Below are 19,756 nucleotides of genomic sequence, written 5' to 3' on the forward strand. Positions count from 1 at the left end.
TAGCGGTGTCTACTCCAACTATGTAACTCTCTGGTGTTCATTTGAAGAACACTGTAATACTACACTACTCAAATAGTGGACATCGTAAGTGGTCTACAGATGGCGCTGCAGGAAAATATTAGTCGTGAAGACAACATTTTCAACTCCAATAGCGTGAATGCATGAGTGTAAGCCAAAATGAATTGGAATGGTAAAAGGCGGATCGCGGGCGTCGCGGCGGTCGCACTAGTGGGGCAACTCGCACGGTTGTGTCGCGCTGCGACGGCCGAGCATACGTTGAACGGCCAGCACTCGCGCACCTGATCGCGCGCTCTCGCCTGTGCAACCGCACCGGTCTGCTGTGCGAATAATAACATAAACAATCGAGTGTCGCGGTTCGATCCACCCTCGCAACCCAAACGTGCGTGGGGTTTTCGCGTGTAACAACCCTCTGTAAGTCAGCAGTCAGCCGGGCGCCACCGCCGAATTCCAGTGCTCTACCCGCGGGCGCATCGATAACATGACAATCGCGCACCGATCGGCGTAAACGAATCTATAAAAACTAGTTTTATTACATTAATAATAAACAACATCGCCGAATCATAGAATCACATTCGCAATGGAGCGTCGCCGTGTGACGGAAGGCCGGACGCCGGAAGGCGCGACGAATGCAATCGATATTCACGAAAAGGTACGTGTGGGAGGATTTAGACCCTCTTTAATTAATTTAAGTGCCCTGCCCTTAAATCATCATCATTGAGATGCATAAAATAAAAACATAAAATAAAAATCAAAAACTTTGCGATGCAGCGAAGAGAGAAATCGAAGTTTATTGCTGGGATCATAAACAAACATCGAAAGTATACGTGAATTGTGTGTTGCTTGTTGGTCTGCATGATTTCAATCGTGAATCGTGGAATGTGCCGCAGTAAACTCCTTGAGTGGAATGCAAACAGTCTCAAGACAGCCGCACACTTTCATTTTTCACCTTTAGTGCCTCCGGTGGACGTCGCGCCGGGTTTTCATCAATAAATCAACGGACATAACTTCCGCATGAAGTCTGATTCATTCCGTAGGCAAATTTCATATTGAAGAGTTAAATATTTAAGTAATTTGCGTACATATTAAATGTAAAATGTCCTTGCTAGTAAATTCATTACAAATAATTGTGACTTTAATTAGGGTCGTTATCATGTTCATATAGAACTAGAATTCACGTAAATATTTCCATCTGTTCAGTCTGTTTACATCAATTCAGCATGCATTATATTCGTAAAAATTACGTGAGTTAATAACAACATAATTTTGATTTGGTTTTGTGAATAATAGCGCATCTAATAAAAGCACTTAAATATGTTTCAGTGATTTTTATTTATAAAATTTATTTAGGTTACAAATTAATGCAAATTGGGTAGTATACTCACGTAATTTAAAAATATAACCTAAAAATTATACTTATGCTTAATAGGTTATGTATTTTGTGCTATAAAAATTGATTTTAAGCCATTTTTCTTTAAAAAATTGCGTTTTTTAATGTTTTTCATGTTGTTTTGTTATAAAATAAGCAAAATTCATCAACAACAACATAATTTAAATCTATTTTATAAATATCTACGCATCTAATAAAAAACCTATTTAGTTCATTATCAAATGTCCGAAGTTAGAACGACACAAAGGCACTTAAGTAATTTTTGACAAGGCTAAAGTTCACTCGTGCTCGACGATGTGTACGCGAGATACAAATGATTGAATCGAAAATTTACATGTTTGTTTGTCAACGAGACGCGCGCGCGCTCGCGGCTGCTAACTGTTCAAGAAAAATATCGGCAGAGAAAGCAAGTTCACTTATATTTAACTACGCGCATAATCTAATAATATCCTCGAACGCTGCGCTGCGACACAGTTCGGAGTTGTGTATTCATATTCGAGTATGAAACGGATCGATATTTGTGTTTTCATGTTTAAAGCAAAAGATTTTTTCCTTACGTTTATGTTATGCATTATTTACACTGCAAAATCAATTACCAACATAACCCGCAATAAAGAAGACATTATTATATATTGAGTAATAATTTAGATATTGACAATAAATATTTATGTATAATATAAATAATTTATACACAAATCAATATATGTACTAGTATATTATTTGCATTATGCGGGATATTAACATATTAACACTTTGTGTTGTATTATTACTGCAATGGTGGTGTTTTTTTTTTTGCTGACAACGGCATGCCTATTCTAATAATACCGATATTACTGGTATTTCTGAGACATAAAAGAATACTTAATAAAGACGAAAATGCTAGTCTTCTGTATAGTTATGTTACATTATGTAAGTGATTCAATTTTCATGCGCAGTTATGCTTCAATTATTCAATTGTACTCGTATTTCAGAAAATTGTTCATTCTGAGCGAATTTCTATGCCACAATTGCTTGAAAAGACACGAACAGTCACGAAATAACTTTATATTTAATAATTTGTTCATTTTCAGGCACGATTTATTGATTTTTGGTCATAGAATCAATGTTGTTTACAATTTAATGCAAATTGGGTTGTATATTCACATACCTAATATGAAGAATAATATAAAAATAAACATAGATTTGATAGGTTTTGAATTATGTGATATATAAATTCATAATCAGCCATTTTCCATTAAAATTTTGTTTAAAATTAATCCAAATTATGTTTTATTCACGTAATTTGAAATATAACCTAAAAAGCAAACATAAACTTGTTTGGTTATGAATTTTATGCTATATAAATTAGTATTGAGCTATTTTTATTAAAATTTGATTTAACATTGATGTAAATTGGGTAGTATATTCACGTAATATGAACAATAACCTAAAGAACAAACATTTTGATTACAATTTATTACAATTTATACTACATAAATTAAAAAACGAACATAAATTTGTTTGATAATGCATTTTATGCTACATACCTAAATTGATTCTGAGCAATTTAAAAAAAAAATGCATTTTTTCATGTTTATCGTTATCTTTCAATTAAAAAAAAAAACAACAAAAGTTTACATCTGCTTGGGTAAAAAATTAATAAGCATGAATTTTTACACAATTATCAACAGCTTCCAATATAGATAAAGTTGATAATCATAATTTTATTGCATATAAAAGCAGCGAAGCGTAATTATCATTGATGGACGATTGTTTTGTCCAACAATTAAACCATAAACTTTCTCTCAACGTTGTAGTTCCGTGATGGAGTGTAATGGCGTTTGTCGTGTGTAATGCATGCATTTCCTCGCGATGCACCCATCTATCTGCGCATTTCATACCGTTATCAACGTTTGATCGGCGGCATGGCGTCGCGTAACTGCATTAAATTGTTTTCGCTTTTCAGTTGCGCGACGATGCACACGCGTACAATGCATCAGGTATTGCTTATCGTTATGGACAGCCCACGAATTGCATTATGCAACTTAATACGAGTACATTACAATGCAGTTTGCCAACTATTATTCCATCCTGTGCAATTTCACCAGTCGTTGTCGCTGTCTTAACTTTGTCATTATTTGCCGATTTAATAAACACATTTATTTTTAAAACTTACAACATGTCTGCGCATATTTTGCGATAAACACTGTTTTTAATTAACTAGGTGTTGTTCAATCCCTTCGGATGACACAGTTTCATCCCTTAGTAAATTATTCACACACGCCCACCCTCACGGGGGTACCAAACGCGCCTCAAAAAGAATGAAATGTGAAATTCCGGCGACATTCGATGATTGTCCGGCGTAGTGAGCGCGCACGCAAAGTGATAATCAAATCATCACGTGTGTTCGATGTTGATTGCAGTGAAAAAGCTGGTATGCCTTACGATGAGCGGCGGGCGCGCCCTCCTCGGCGGCAGACGTCGCGGATCCAATGTTTGGCTACGCTCGATCATCGTGGCGTTCGTCGTCCTCTTCGTCTGGCTGCAGCTGATGTTCGCCAGCCTGGGCGATACTTCCGACGCCGGCGGCGGCGATTACAACGATTCGATGGCCGCCATCTTGAGTATGGTACCCTCCGTGCTTCATAAGTTCCTTACGCCACGTCCGCGCAATTCCACCGGCGCGCTTAATGGCAGCGCTGCTGCGCTGGCTGCAATGGCCGCTCTTCGCGGCGGGTTGAATCTCAGCGAAATAAAACGTAATATCGCCCAGTATAATTACCAGCAGACGGTTTACAACGAGGATATATTTGGTCCGCTGCAAAATGATTCCGTCGTCATTGTCATCCAGGTATTTTAATTTTTTTTTAATAAAAATCCGCCATTTTAATAGCTTATAATAAAATATTTTTAGATACATGATAGAATCACTTATTTAAGACATCTCATCGTCAGTCTAGCGCAGGCGCGCGACATTTCCACAGCTCTGATTGTCTTCTCGCACGATTACTACGACGAAGAGATTAACAGTCTGGTGCAGAGCATTGACTTCTGCAAAGTGATACAGATCTTTTATCCGTACAGTATACAAACACACCCGCATGAGTATCCAGGCGAAGATCCCAATGATTGTCCACGTGATATTCAACGAGAAGAGTAAATAAACTTAGTATTTATCCATAAACATAACCTATCATAACCTATATTTACAGAGCACTAGTTAGAAAATGCAACAACGCTCTCTATCCTGATCTTTACGGACATTATCGGGAAGCGAAATTCACGCAGACCAAACACCACTGGTGGTGGAAGGCGAATCGTGTTTTTAACCAACTGGATGTTACCCATAACCATAGTGGACTTGTGGTATTCCTCGAAGAAGATCATTATGTCGCCGAGGATTTTATTCATGTCCTTAAATTGATGGAACGAACTTGTCAGACTTCCTGCAGACATTGCAACATTCTCTCATTGGGTACCTACCTGAAGACGTACAATTACTACGGCAAGGTGCGTAACACTTCACGAACAATTTAACCAACAAACAAACAACATATTTGCTCTGTACGTGCTTAAGTTACGAAGTAAACCAGAGTGACACACAGTACATTAATTTTTACGCGCCGAAAACAACTTTAATCGTTGTCGAAATACGTAATTAGTTCATCATATGAGTTGTTCAGATGCTTGAACAACGCTTCCGCCATTTTGTACATACATCCAACCATCTTGTTCATGTATTGCGCGCATTGCGCTTCCTTTGCAGAAGGAAGTAATGCGCGCGATGAAGCAGCAAAACGTGGCTGCTGGCCAAGTGCAGCCGTCGTGGTCGTTTCAAGTACTGCCATCACTCTATCAGCACACACAAAAGGTACCCCTTTTGACTATGGAGAACAAAGAGATTGTTTTTTGCTCGTCCCTCGTCGTTGCCAAAAAAATCAGTACTCCTTTTTGCATTTTATCGTGTAAATCGAATAAAATCTGTGTTAGTCGTTGCGCAATTTGTTGTTGTTCTTGTCGTTAATAACGGATATGCAGCTTTGATTTTCGAAGTCGCCCCAGTTCAGTTTGCATGCGGTTCGCTGATATGTTCGAATGCCTTTGCGCTTGCAGGATGTAATAATCGCTTTGCTAATGTGCTTTGAATTACTCGTTTAATGTAGTATTACGGTAAATCGACAAAAAGTAACGAGCGCGTTCAATGGAACACGTTCCTAGCCGCAGTATCTTGCTAGTTTTCATGTTATGATTTTACGAGCATGTTAAATACCGCCTCGCAACCTGGTTCGTTTCGATTGCATGCAAATTGTGATAATGTAATGTAATAGTCACGCGCAAGGACGCCGCATGTGGGAATGTGGTCAATGCGGGTCGAATGGTAATGAGCATCCTCGGCTTGTAGGTCGAAGTGACGCCGTGGATGAGCAGCAAACACAACATGGGCATGGCGTTCAACCGCACCACGTGGATGAAAATCGTTGGATGCGCCGACTACTTCTGCAAGTATGACGATTACAATTGGGATTGGTCACTGCAACAAGTGTCACAGAATTGTCTCAAGCAGAAATTACATGCGATGGTTGTACGTGGACCACGTGTCTTCCACATTGGAGAATGGTAAAATAATCATAACCAAGTTTATATACTACTGCCACTTACTAATTCTGTTTTTATTTTTTTGTAGTGGTGTTCATCATAAGAAAAAGAATTGTGAATCAACTGCAGTAATCTCCAAAGTGCAAAAAGTGTTAAAGGTGGCAAAGAGACACCTTTACCCAGATTATCTAACGCAAACCTACGTCACACCAATGAAGAAAACCAAGCTGCGTAAAGGAAATGGCGGCTGGGGTGACCGACGTGACCACATGCTCTGTATGGGCATGACGCTCAGATAATGTCCCCGTGCGCACCTGCTCCAACAAACTCCATCACTGTCCTATGATTACAGGGAGAAAGTAAACCTAAAAACGGGAATTGATTGCTCATGGACGAAGTAATAAGTGCTAGATATAAGTATGTCTCGATGTCGTGATTCAACAAGGTTGGGGGGCGAACTCTTGACTGATCTGATCCGTACCCCGTGTTTCGAATGGTACTAATGCAGTCAGTTTGTTTTACACGTTTTACAATTGTTCAACGCGTTCATTTTAGTCTTTCTAACGAGGTTTTCCCGAAAGCCTAAGAAAAAGTTTAACGTTTCGACATGAAAATAACGAATATTTTACTAATTTTTCTAAAAAAGTGAAAGTCTAGTCCTACAAAAGCTGAAATACCGCTGCGTTTTAGTTGAGGCTGTATCGTCGCTACAGTCCTGGCGAACTTTTATGCAATTTGTTATTAGTTGTGTACCTACATCCCGATGTTAGATTACTATCGCCTGCAACACATCGTCGACACTCCTTCACCGACAGTTACCAATGTTACAATCGATGTAAGAATTGAAATCAATCTAGTCAGTTGAACGAGGGAAGGATGGCGAATATTTCACGCTGCAATTGCAAGAAATCATTTGCGTTCTCACAGCCGTTTTTACTACATACTATTACTGTACTACAGGAACATGTTATTTGGCGTGTTCAGTTTACATTACTTGCAATAATGTGCATTTATAACCGCATAAACTAATACTATATCAGAAGACATTTGTGATACATGTACTTATAGTTGATTTGATCTGTTGTTGATTATTATGTGGTATTATTCAGTTGCGTTTGCGTCTTGGGTTATATTTTGTAAAATAAATTCGTCTCGATAACACTGCGTGTTTATTGCGACTCAAATATTACTGATAGATATAAAAGAATGATAAAAAATAATTGAGCAAGGCTTAAGCACCGAGCTGCTTGTATAAAATCGGGACGTAGTCATCCCATTGAGCTTGGTAAAGATTACCAGCAACTGGATCACCTAATTGGTATTTATCGGCGAATTTCTTAATGGCGAAGCAGCCGCGATTGTCACCAGATGTGTTGGTGAGACGTTGTTCATCGAAAGTCAACTTGCCGGATTGTTTGTAGATTAAAAAGACATAACGGTGAAGTCCAGTGCCTTCTGGAGGGCCTGATCCTACATAAGCAGAAAGGGTTTCACCTTTAGAGATGTCCCCGCCGGGAATGTTGCCTACCAACCAGTGGTGCCATTCGCGATAAGTCGGTTCCTTACGGCTTGGTGCATCGGGATCTGTAAACATTTAATTTAATGGTATACCCTAACACAATGTATAAAATGTGCCCGGTAATACAATTTCCGGTGTTTGGGACCGGAAGTATCTTGTTAAATGATTGTTTTCCTCTTACCAGTCATGCAGAGAGTGTAGAAGGCGGATGCATCCGCAGTCCATTTCACATTCGGCACGTCTTTCACTTGCGTCGGTGTTAATTCATTGCCAAGGTCGACTTTCACGCCGCTCGGATAAGTTACCTAACAATAACAAACGAAAAAACTTAAACTTCAGACTGTTTGTGCTTGTGTTGTGTATGCATACCTCCGCGACTTCCTTCGGCGCCGTCGGGATGACATCCGGCACGACCTGATGCTGCTCCATGCCTTTAACCAAAGAAGAAAATAATCGTAGGTTGGTTAGTGGACGGCGCACGGCGTGAGCGAGCATGTCTACAATCGGAAAACGAACAACGCAGACGCGATAACACACAGGAAACGCAACGAATACGCCATGTAACTAGGTGAGTACTTACCTAGTTTAGTTTTATCAAAAAGTGGCTTCCACAAACGACGCCGGCAACGCTTGCCTGGTACTTAAACTGATTGATAAGTTGAAGTCTAATTCAAGCCGACGAACCGGCTGTTCCATTTACAGTGGAGAGAGATAATCACGTGGTAAAGTTAAATGTTGCGTGAGGTGCGGGTCGTGCCATCTTTTGCAGCAAACATTGCAAAGCTTTTTAAAACCAGTATGACATAAATACAGACTTTGTTATTATAAAGATAAAGGTTAAATTGTTATTGTTTACAATAAATCGTATCTGTTAATATCATATGTCATAAAATAAAAGTAGTTTGCATAAAACAACTGCATTTATATTGTATTTAAGTGCGTTTCTTTATACCACTCAAGTAGAATGAGTAAAGTATTAATTCTGCATTTGTTTTGTTGTTAAAATCTATTTCTTGTTTAAAATAGGGTCAGTAGCGGCCCCTTTGGAGATGAAAATGCACTGTCGACGCGCCCCCTTGACACTAGCATGAGGCACCGTCTGTAGGGTTTGTTCCATGGTCCGTCTCCGTTTGTTGTGCTTCGTACGGCCTTCGACAATCGTCAATGGGCCACAGGGACGAGTGAGCCGAGGGAGCTCCGGTCGAAGCGCGACTTAAATGTCAAAAAGCCATTCTCCGAAGTGGAGCGCAATCATAATAATGTAAATCACCACAGCGGTCCGCGATGGCAACGCAAAAGCCCGGCGAGTGGGCGAACATCCTCATCGTCCGCTTCGAGGAGCAGGTGAGTGGGTTGTCGGTCGCCGCCCTCGCCGGCAATTTCCCACCGGGAAGTTCGTCTTTACGCGCCCGCCTCCCAATCGATAGCATGCACTCACCCAAGGCCTTCCGCTCTTCATTCATGAAGTCCACCCATTGAGAACTTGTTGCCATTTGATGATAATGTATTCCCTCTTGCAGCTACCATGTCGGACAGGTGGCCAGACCTCACACTCCAGAGTCAATGAAGAACACAACAAGAACTGCATCATCCAGATCTCGCGCTACAGGTTTGCGTTGATTCTGGATGGCTTCGTCAAGGTCCTAAAACGCATTCATGAATCGGTAGGTTGTCCCCATGGAACACACACCGAACTTTGCATGATCCCTTTGGGGTGTTGTCTTGAAATGAAGAACCTTTAGTGTGCTAATGGGATCAAGCAAATGATGATTGATGCATGATTACTTGTAATAACTTGCTTGATCCTGTGCTAATCTCTATTGTGTTGTCCACAATTGTGATTGCTTCAGTATCAAATGGGGACGTGCGGCGCACCCAGGCAGCACGGGCCAGAGCTCGAGAAAAACTACTACGACAGTTTACTCATTGTGCTCGAGACACTCGAGAAATGCTTTAGCATACAACCGAAAGACAGTATTACATTAACCATGGAGGAGAATCAAAATTTAAAGTCCTTGCTAAAGGAGATCTGTACCTTCCTGGGTTGGTAGCCTTACATATTTCTTCCCTATCAATGTTCAACTTGTTATGTTACCTGTATTATTCGTCCCCTTTTGTAGATATGTCTAATGACAATCCAACTATTCACGCCATCAAAGTCTTGGCCAGTAAGGTGCTGTTTGCGCTCAGCGTCAACTTCTTTAACTCGGTGTTTTCTCGAATTTCCTCCAAACTGCAAGAGTTGGCCTCCTGTCCGGATGAGAATCCTGATTACAGTGATATTGAACTCATACAGCATATCAATGTTGACCAAACCAGATTAACACGACTTTTAACAGGTAAAAATAAGATTTTTAAACAAGTAAAACTTATAATTACAATTAAAATGTTTTGCATTAGAAGCGATACAAAAGTTTCGTCTTCTGAAAAAGTCCGCGCATCTTGTACTGATGAACTCTCTGGAGAAAGCAATCTGGAACTGGATGGACACGTACCCATACGAGTTTGCCGAATTACAGAAAAACCCCAATGAAGAGTTGTCCAAGTGTTGCGAGCAACTTTTTGATATTTTGGACACATTTGCAGACAACAAGAAAGGCAGAGCTGCTGTGTGGCCCCTACAAATAATGCTCCTAATTTTATCGCCGGTACGTTACAATAATAAGCAATCATTTGCATTACATATTAATACATTTATTTAGAAAGTCCTAGAGGAAATTGTGAACGCTGACAGTGGAGCGCCATGTTCCCCAAGACACAATAAAAAGAAACAATTCATCGACTCAGTGAAACGCGCAGTTGTACCTCATGGTAATTCCAGTAAACAACTCACCGAAGCCGCGGCTGTTACCTGTGTAAAACTCATGAAAGCTTCGACTTATATTAATATCCTAGATTCGAATCATGTGGCTTTTACTTTAGTACAGAGCGTTATAAATGATTTGAAGGTTTGTACTAATTAATTTATTATTTATAATGGTATAATAATTTATCTTTTAGACTTTGTTATTCAATCCATCGAAACCATTCTCAAGAGGGCAGAATTATCTCTATCAAGACATGGATTTGATGATTGACTGTTTCGTTTCTTGTTTCCGCATCAAGCCTCACAACAACGATCCGATTAAAATTTGTTTGAGTTTAACGTCACCATCAACCTATCACTTTGTTCTAGTCAGATCTCTCTATAGGTAACGTTTATATTGCTTTTTGTAGTATATATTTATAATTATGTCATTTTAGAATTGTAACTCAACCAAAGCTGCACTGGTGGCCGAAAATTGATCTCGTTTACACCAAATCCTCAGAATTACGCGCCATGTTCACGGACACATTAAACAAAGTCGCTCAGGGTTACATAACGCACACACCTCTGCGCATGATTCAATCATTGACGCAACTTAAAGGTAAAGACTCCCAGGCGAAGTTCAAAGACCGCGCTGAAGAGATTCCTGGGTATCGGAATTTGCTACTTTATATGGTGCGGTTAATACATGCGGACCCGATGCTTATGTTGAACAATCAAGGTAAGGCTGGTCACGAGATCCAGAGCTCTACTTTAGAGCTGATCAACGGATTAGTCTCATTGGTACATCAGCCGACAATGACAGACGTCGCTCAGGAAGCCATGGAAGCTCTGCTGGTGTTACATCATCCAGAAAAAATCGAAGTTTGGAATCCTGAAGCGCCTATTAACACTTTCTGGGATGTAAGCTCGCAGGTTTTGTTCTCTATCTCACAGAAACTGATACAACACCAGATTATGAACTATACGGATATTTTAAAATGGCTGCGCGAGATTCTAATATGCCGCAATGCTTTCTTGTCAAGACACAAAGAATACGCGAATTTGGGAAGTCAGATCGCCATTTGTAAACAGGCGCATATCAAACTGGAAGTTGTGTTTTTTATGTACCTGTGGAGTATTGACATGGACGCTGTCTTGGTTGCAATGAGTTGTTTCGCGTTGTTGTGTCAAGAAGCAGAGATACGTTGTGGGTCAGACGAGGTGACTGTCACGTACTTGGTCCCAAACTATCATGTTTATCAAGATTTAGCACAGGCGAGTACAGTTCTCACCACTGCAACCGGTGAGTCAAGAATGTGTTTCCCAGAACATGTGAACGGACGCGCTGCACTTCAGAAACGTATAATGGTGTTGTTACGTAAAATAGAACATTGTGTAAATGGTGTGCAACCAGCCTGGGAGGAGACTTTCATGAATTGGAACTCGATGTGGAAGAATCTAGCTTCGTATCCGAAGGCGAAGGTTGAAGATGGACAAATGGAACCGTTTCATAGATCCATGGGTAAGAGGAGAGCATCTCATCAGAATTCCGAGCATGAGCTGGAGGAACAAATCAATGAATGGGCGAATATGACTGGGTTTCTATGCGCTCTGGGTGGTGTTTGTCTGCAGCGGAAGTCGCCATCACGGCCGACTTTGACAGGTTCCTCTCACTCAAGTTCTTCTATCACAATTAGTTCTTTATCATCCGTGAGTTCCTTATCTGACAGTCGTAAATCCAGCAGTGTATTGACAAGTAGCAGTCAAGAACAAAGACAATATTGTCCAGTAACACAATTTGTTGATCTACTACTGCGATTACTGGTGTGCAGTAATGAAAAATTCGGCGCGCAGATTCAGAAACACGTAAAGGAACTAGTTGGGCATGAAATGTCATCTGCCCTCTATCCAATTCTCTTCGAACAAATCAAAACAATCGTTGATAAGTTCTTTGATCAACAGGGACAAGTGGTTGTGTCCGATGTTAATACTCAATTTATTGAACACATCATTTTTATAATGAAGAATATCTTGGATAGCACTAAAAACGATCAACCTGCTGAACACCTTGGTGTTACAAGCATTGAAGGAATGATGCTTGCGATTGTTCGATATGTCCGCCATCTTGATATGACCGTGCATGCAATACACATCAAAACAAAACTGTGTCAACTTGTGGAGGCGATGATGAAGCGTCGCGATGACTTGGCATTCAGGCAAGAAATGAAGTTCCGAAATAAATTGGTTGAATATTTGACTGATTGGGTTATGGGTACTTCACATCAAATCGCACCGCCTAGTTCTGGAGATGTCACTCTTATTACAAGAGATTTAGATCAAGCGTGTATGGAAGCTGTGGCTGCGCTGTTAAGAGGTTTACCCTTACAACCTGAGGAATCTGATCGTGGTGATCTAATGGAAGCAAAAAGTCAACTTTTTCTTAAATATTTCACTCTATTTATGAATCTGTTAAATGACTGCTCGGAAGCTCCGGATGTTGATAAAGATGTCAGCCGGCAGAGAATCAACGCTGGAAAGTTGAATACGTTGCGTAATGCGACCATTCAAGCAATGTCAAATCTTTTATCTGCTAATATTGATAGTGGATTGATGCATTCGATTGATCTAGGCTACAATCGAGATTTACAAACACGCGCGGCTTTCATGGAGGTACTAACGAAGATTCTCCAACAGGGAACTGAATTTGATACACTTGCGGAAACAGTTCTCGCGGATAGATTTGAACAATTGGTACAACTAGTCACGATGATCTCAGATAAAGGTGAATTGCCTATTGCGATGGCTCTTGCGAATGTTGTGACCACATCGCAAATGGACGAATTGGCGCGTGTTTTTGTTACACTCTTCGACGCTAAACATCTACTAAGTCCGCTATTGTGGAATATGTTTTATCGAGAGGTAGAGGTTTCAGACTGTATGCAAACACTCTTTAGAGGTAATTCTCTGGGAAGTAAGATTATGGCGTTTTGTTTCAAAATATACGGTGCTAGTTACCTCCAAACTCTTTTGGAACCATTGATTCGCCCGTTGTTGGATGACACAAACTGCAGTTTTGAAGTGGACCCAGCACGATTGGAACCGCATGAAGATATCGAGGAGAATCGACAGAGTCTTATCAATTTAACTCAGGTGGTGTTTGACACGATTGTATCTTCTGCGGATAAGTTCCCTCCGCAGTTACGGTCGATGTGTCATTGTCTCTATCAAGTCCTGAGCAAGCGGTTCCCACAATTTCCACAGAACAACATTGGAGCGGTGGGCACCGTAATATTTCTACGTTTTATAAACCCTGCAATAGTATCACCTCAGGAAATGGGCATTGTAACGAAGCAAGTACAACCGGCCGTCAAGCGTGGATTGATGTTAATGTCGAAAATACTCCAAAACATTGCGAATCATGTTGAATTTAGCAAAGAACAACATATGCTATCGTTTAATGACTTCCTACGAGCGCATTTCGAACATGGCCGCCGATTTTTCATACAAATCGCTTCGGATTGTGAGACTGTGGATCAAACAGCACATTCGATGTCATTTATCAGCGACGCTAATGTCCTAGCATTGCATAGATTACTCTGGAATCATCAGGAGAAGATTGGGGATTATTTATCGAGTAGTCGGGATCACAAAGCAGTCGGAAGAAGACCTTTCGACAAGATGGCGACGCTGTTGGCGTATTTGGGACCACCAGAACACAAACCTGTGGATTCACAGTAAGTTACATTATGATATATTCACAGGATATCAGCTAGAGAATGAAATGTAGTGTTCCTTGCAGTTTGTTGTTTTCATCCTACGCGCGATGGAGTTCAATTGACATGTCCTCGACCAACTTTGAGGAAATCATGGTGAAACACAACATGCATGAGAAAGAGGAGTTTAAATCCATCAAATCTTTGAATATTTTCTATCAGGCTGGTACTAGCAAAGCTGGTCATCCAGTATTTTATTATATTGCACGAAGATATAAGTAAGTAAACATATAAAGTGACATTTTACGTCTTATTATAATGGCTTGTTACTTTTTTCATAGAATTGGCGAAACAAATGGTGATTTGTTAATTTACCATGTGATTCTTACACTGAAACCCTTCTGCCATTCGCCGTTTGAGCTCGTGGTGGATTTCACACACACATGTTCGGACAACAGGTTCCGCACCGAGTTCCTCCAGAAATGGTTCTACGTGCTGCCAGAAGTCGCCTATGTGAACATCCACGCCGCCTACATTTACAACTGCAACAGTTGGGTGCGTGAGTACACCAAGTTTCACGATCGTATCCTTGTTCCCTTGCGTGGCAATCGCAAGATGATTTTCATCGATGCGCCGAACCGCCTAAATGAATTCATCGAACTTGACCAGCAGAAACTCCCAGGCGCTACGCTGAGTCTTGATGAAGACCTGAAAGTCTTTAACAATGCGCTGAAATTATCGCACAAAGATACAAAGGTTGCAATTAAGGTAGGCCCGACGGCGATTCAGATCACCTCGGCTGAGAAAACCAAAGTTTTATCACACTCTGTTCTTTTGAATGATGTGTATTACGCGTCGGAGATCGAAGAAGTGTGTTTAGTGGACGATAATCAGTTTACGTTGACTATCGCGAATGAGAGCGGACCGCTCAGTTTCATTCATAACGATTGTGATAGCATCGTTCAGGCGGTTATCCACATCAGGAATCGCTGGGAACTTAGTCAGCCAGTAAGTAATAATAGAAAAGGTGTTTTTTTTTGTAAGATAAACACGTTTTGGTTTAGTTTTTGCAGGATACCGTCACGGTGCATCAAAAAATTCGGCCTAAAGATGTTCCTGGCACTTTGCTGAACATGGCTTTATTAAATTTGGGCTCCTCGGACCCGAATCTGCGCACGGCCGCCTACAATCAGCTGTGCGCATTGACTGCAACGTTTGATCTCAAAATCGAGGGCCAGCTGCTCGAAACTTCCGGCCTGTGCATCCCCTCGAATAATACGATATTTATCAAAACGGTGTCGGAAACACTCGCGACAAATGAACCGCATTTGACGCTGGAGTTTCTCGAGGAGTGTATACAGGGTTTTCGCGTTTCTAGCATCGAGTTGAAGCATTTGTGCTTGGAGTACATGACACCATGGCTTGCGAATTTAGTAAGGTAAGTTAAACATTTCCCTGATTGTCTATGGTAAACAAAAATATCATTAAAAAAAATTTGTTTAGATTTTGCAAGCCAGCAGACGAGAACAAACGCCAAAAACAAGTCGCACAAATTCTAGAAAAACTAATAACGCTCACAATTCAAGAGGTTGAAATGTACCCGTCGATCCAGGCGAAGATCTGGGGCTCGATCGGTAACGTGCCTGAACTCATCGATATGGTGCTCGACAATTTCATTCATAAATCAGTCAGTTCCGGTTTGGGTTCCCCAATGGTGGAAATAATGGCGGACACTGCAGTTGCGCTTGCATCCGCGAATGTACAACTGGTAGCGAAGAAGGTAATTGGTCGACTGTGCCGAGTTGTGGATAAAACATGTCAGTCGCCGACGCAATTGTTGGAGCAGCACATGATGTGGGATGATATTGCAATCCTCGCGCGATACTTGCTCATGTTGTCGTTCAACAATTGCCTGGATGTGGCGCGCCACCTTCCGTACCTGTTTCACACCGTGACATTCCTCGTCTGCTCGGGGTCGCTCAGTATGCGTGCGTCTACCCATGGCCTGGTGATCAACATCATTCATTCGTTATGCACGTGCACAAAACCGTCATTCTCAGAGGAGACGCAGCGTGTGTTGCGTTTGAGCTTGGATGAATTCTCTCTGCCAAAGTTTTATTTGTTGTTTGGCATCAGTAAGGTGAAGTCTGCTGCTGTCACAGCTTTCCGTTCGAGTTACCGCAATCCGAGTGACCGATGGTTCGGAGAGAGGAGTTTTTCAGGTGCATCTGGAGATAGAGAACGATTATCTCTGACTTCATTGGAGGTCATCACAGATGCGCTATTGGAAATTCTAGAGGCTTGCATGAGGGACATCCCTGAATGCGACTGGTTAAACAGTTGGATGTCGCTGGCCAAGGGTTTCGCATTTTGTTTCAATCCAGCGCTACAGCCGCGTGCGCTTATTGTATTTGGATGTATTAGCAAAAGCGTCACAGATCATGATATGAAGCAATTACTGCGTATTCTCGTGAAGGCACTAGAGAGTTTCAACGATATGGTGTTAATTGAAGCGTTAGTTATGTGTTTGACCAGATTACAGCCATTACTGCGATCGGAATCACCGATTCACAAAGCGTTGTTCTGGGTGGCTACATCGGTACTACAACTTGACGAAGCGTCATTGTACGCTTCCGGTTTAGCATTACTTGAACAGAATTTGCATACTTTGGACTCACAAGGAGTGTTTGATGAAACTTCTCTAGACCAAGTCATGATGCAAACCAGAGAGAAGCTGGAATGGCACTTTAAGCAACTGGATCATGCGGTGGGACTTAGCTTCAAGGCGAATTTTCATTTTGCTTTGGTTGGACACCTACTAAAAGGTTTCCGGCATCCAACACCGACAACAGTATCACGGACCGTGAGGGTTCTTACTATGTTATTGGGTATTATTGCCAGGCCTCATCGAAAGGATAAGTTTGAAGTTACTCCTGACAGCATTGCTTATTTGACGGGTATGTTATTTTGTTTTGTTTGGTAGAAAGTTTTATTTTTATTTGTTTTTGTAGCATTGGTAGGGGTTTCTGAAGAGGTACGCAATCGATGCCATATGAAACACTCGTCACCACGCTATATGGATCCGATGGTACAAGAAGCTTTCATGCCTGATTCAACTGCGAATCCTGCAGGTGCAGGTGCAACCCAAGCTGGGGGTAATGTTAACCGCCGTCAAAAATCTTGGGACATGTTGGATCAGACAGCGATTGCACAGGCGGCAACAGCACGCCACAAACCCACCGCCGCACAACATCAGGTAACGTGTCGAGGATGTGTTTACTATATTTGCCACTCTGATTTTGTATTGTTCGTAATTGTGCATTGGACCGAAAGGGTAGTTAGAACTTATATGTCTGTCTGGCCGGCCGCTAAATGTTTAATGCTCGGTACACACAGGTTGGTTCGCTGACACTTTCATTCCCCCTCTTAACCCCCGCCCGCCCCCCATTTTGAACATAAAATACTTGAGACATTTGCGATGGCGCGTCGCGCACCATTTGCTCCTCTGGAAGAAGCCCCGCTCGGTGGCCGACATTGTGTATGGCTTGTATGTTTAGCATTTGATGACTGATTCAGTGTGACTGCGTCCATCCCACAAACAGGTCGAGCGCGCGGCGAATAAAGCATGGCGCAGCCTTGATCTGACGCATTCGGCCGGCGGCGGCCATCACGCGAACGGCGGCGAACGCACCACGTACGGCAGTCGGCGGTCAAGCTCGGTGCCGATGCAAGAGAGCCCGCCCGTTAGCGTACCCAAAGTAAGAACACTTTGCAACTTGCAACAAAACAGCAAATATTCAACGCATCCACTCAACAACATAAATGTGTGCAAATTACGTCTCTATTTCTCTGTCTGTCTCTTCAACTACAAATTTACGTTCTATACATACATCGCAAGTTTTCGATTTGTTTTGGTATGGTGTGCAATGAAATTTTTCTCACCTTTGTTTGGAAATTCGGTCACAATCATGATGATGATGATGATGTCTCGTCTTGCCCTTCTTTGGCCTGTGCTGCCCGCCGAGCACCCACTACAGGTGACTCGCGATTAATTCTTTGCTGCTTGTCTCTTTTTTTGTCTTGCCTGCTTTCTCTGGGTGTTTGGGGCTCGCCCGTCAGACCGCACGCGCCCTCTTCAAAACCCAACGCTCGTTTTCGGTGCCCTCGACCAAAGAGTCGAAACACCTCGACGACACGAAGGTAATCGCTCTGGTTTTGTTTCTGTTTTGGATTCCTTTTCTATGTGTGCTTTCGTTTCTGTATCATATGGTGCACCCGCAGAAATTGTCGCACCATATATTGCATCGTGTCTTATTGTATTGTAGCCCATCTCCACCTTGTAGTGCAAACCCTATGCGTTTTATTAGGGTGGTTAGATGCGAGGACAATGTAGCTGGTAGCATTTGTTCAAAATGGCGGACATGCATTAAGCATTATTCTGTTGCAGGCGCGAAGCGCACGAGTTTCAGTAAGCAACGAAAACAACATCCTGTTGGATCCGGATGTGCTGACGGACTTTTCCACACAAGCATTGGTATTGACTGTGCTTGCCACCCTTGTGAAGTACAGCACGGACGAGGCGGAAACACGCATCTTGTATCAGTATTTGGCCGAAGGGGCCGTTGTCTTCCCGAAAGTATTTCCGGTTATGTATATAAATCCTCTTTGGTCATCTAAACTAGTATTACCAGCAGGGAAATGATTTCAGATACAACTTGTTGGATATGAAAATCAATAACGTACTGACATCATGCCATGACCAAGTAATTTTAAGCTCTGTACGTAACATTATCCAGAATATGATCGCATGCGAGGACACCAGTCAACAGCAATTGCACTATCTGCAAAGTTGCGGATTTGGAGGCTTGTGGAGATTTGCTGGACCATTCAACAAGGTAACCAAAATATGACAGTACAAAACTGTCAAACATTTTCATGTAAATTGTTTGAATTAGTACAACAACACGGCGGAGAGCAGCGAGCTGTTTGTGAATTGTCTCGAGGCGATGGTTGAGACCTGTTTACCCATTGAGGAGTCCGAGGGTGAAAACGGCGAGATGCAGCAGTACCCGTCGATGCTAAGCGTCAGCTCCAACATGAATCTCTCATCGAGTCTCTCCAGTCTGACGCTTGGATCACCCACGGAGAAAGAAATCAGTCGCGACCTGGAGATGGGCACCTCCACGTCGCTGGGGCGCGCTACTTTTACAAAGCAGCGCAGCCTCAAGTCGAAACTGGCGGCCACCGGCGCCGACGCTTCGCCCACGCACAAAACATAATATTTTTCGATATTCGATTGCATCGTGTCAAACATTTCCCTCATCCTGAAGTGACTGCCGCACTAGCGACGGCTGCACCACAATCCAGGTATTACACACACACAAAACAAAAAGAGTAATAATGATAACTTAGATATTTGTATCGTCGCGTTGTTCTTCATGGTGTTCTTTTGTTACGGTTCAGTTTTGCAAACGAATGCATAATCTACGTGGTAAATATCGATGCGAGTACAAGTACACCAATTGATGTAATTCTTGTTTCCCCCAAAAAAAGTAACAAAAACAAGTTTATTATGAGATCCACTCGATGTGACTAAATTAAGTGGTTGTTAAATTATGAAATGATGGTGCGACGGACGGGATAGATGAAAAATTTACCAAATCTCTTGGCACATGACAAGGTTTAATGAAATTGTGCTTTTATATGTTGATCATAAAAAATATATTATATTATTAAGTAAGTGGTGATTGGAA

General features: G+C 41.8%; 3 protein-coding genes across 9 annotated transcripts; 2 read left to right on the plus strand and 1 right to left on the minus strand.

Moving 5' to 3' along the window:
• Positions 1-219: 219 nt before the first annotated feature.
• Positions 220-7,144, plus strand: Mgat2 (alpha-1,6-mannosyl-glycoprotein 2-beta-N-acetylglucosaminyltransferase). Of its 2 annotated transcripts, XM_065309484.1 has the most exons (7): positions 220-670; positions 3,811-4,238; positions 4,302-4,543; positions 4,600-4,897; positions 5,154-5,258; positions 5,790-6,004; positions 6,072-7,144. In XM_065309484.1, the coding sequence occupies exons 2-7, from the start codon at positions 3,834-3,836 to the stop codon at positions 6,280-6,282; spliced, it is 1,476 nt and encodes a 491-aa protein (XP_065165556.1). In that variant the 5' UTR covers positions 220-670; positions 3,811-3,833; the 3' UTR covers positions 6,283-7,144. The 2 variants fall into 2 exon arrangements, with proteins under 2 accessions (XP_065165556.1, XP_065165557.1); XM_065309485.1 differs by lacking the exon at positions 5,154-5,258 and having other exon boundaries at positions 222-670.
• On the minus strand, positions 7,134-8,252 carry LOC135797246 (phosphatidylethanolamine-binding protein homolog F40A3.3-like). 2 transcript variants are annotated; one of them, XM_065309493.1, is made up of 4 exons: positions 8,083-8,252; positions 7,872-7,933; positions 7,684-7,807; positions 7,134-7,567 (listed from the first exon to the last, which is right to left on the minus strand). In XM_065309493.1, exons 2-4 carry the CDS (start codon positions 7,929-7,931, stop codon positions 7,215-7,217), a joined length of 537 nt encoding a protein of 178 aa, XP_065165565.1. In that variant the 5' UTR covers positions 7,932-7,933; positions 8,083-8,252; the 3' UTR covers positions 7,134-7,214. The 2 variants fall into 2 exon arrangements, with proteins under 2 accessions (XP_065165565.1, XP_065165564.1); XM_065309492.1 differs by lacking the exon at positions 8,083-8,252 and having other exon boundaries at positions 7,872-7,997.
• On the plus strand, positions 7,933-19,743 carry Nf1 (neurofibromin 1). Of its 5 annotated transcripts, none has more exons than XM_065309477.1 (18): positions 7,933-8,070; positions 8,529-8,846; positions 9,023-9,166; positions 9,353-9,545; positions 9,623-9,841; positions 9,903-10,150; positions 10,205-10,450; positions 10,503-10,693; positions 10,746-14,024; positions 14,078-14,281; positions 14,345-15,011; positions 15,068-15,441; positions 15,507-16,960; positions 17,015-17,259; positions 17,606-17,761; positions 18,451-18,653; positions 18,712-18,898; positions 18,959-19,743. In XM_065309477.1, exons 2-18 carry the CDS (start codon positions 8,787-8,789, stop codon positions 19,280-19,282), a joined length of 8,394 nt encoding a protein of 2,797 aa, XP_065165549.1. In that variant the 5' UTR covers positions 7,933-8,070; positions 8,529-8,786; the 3' UTR covers positions 19,283-19,743. The 5 variants fall into 5 exon arrangements, with proteins under 5 accessions (XP_065165549.1, XP_065165551.1, XP_065165553.1 ...); XM_065309479.1 differs by having other exon boundaries at positions 14,090-14,281; XM_065309481.1 differs by lacking the exon at positions 17,606-17,761 and adding an exon at positions 18,123-18,203 and having other exon boundaries at positions 14,090-14,281.
• The last annotated feature ends 13 nt before the right edge of the window (positions 19,744-19,756 follow it).

This window comes from Atheta coriaria, unplaced genomic scaffold, assembly GCF_025399875.1.
Source record: "Atheta coriaria isolate IRGN ID8LTWV9N9 unplaced genomic scaffold, Caltech_Dcor_3.1 hic_scaffold_8_pilon, whole genome shotgun sequence".
NCBI lineage: Eukaryota > Metazoa > Arthropoda > Insecta > Coleoptera > Staphylinidae > Dalotia > Dalotia coriaria.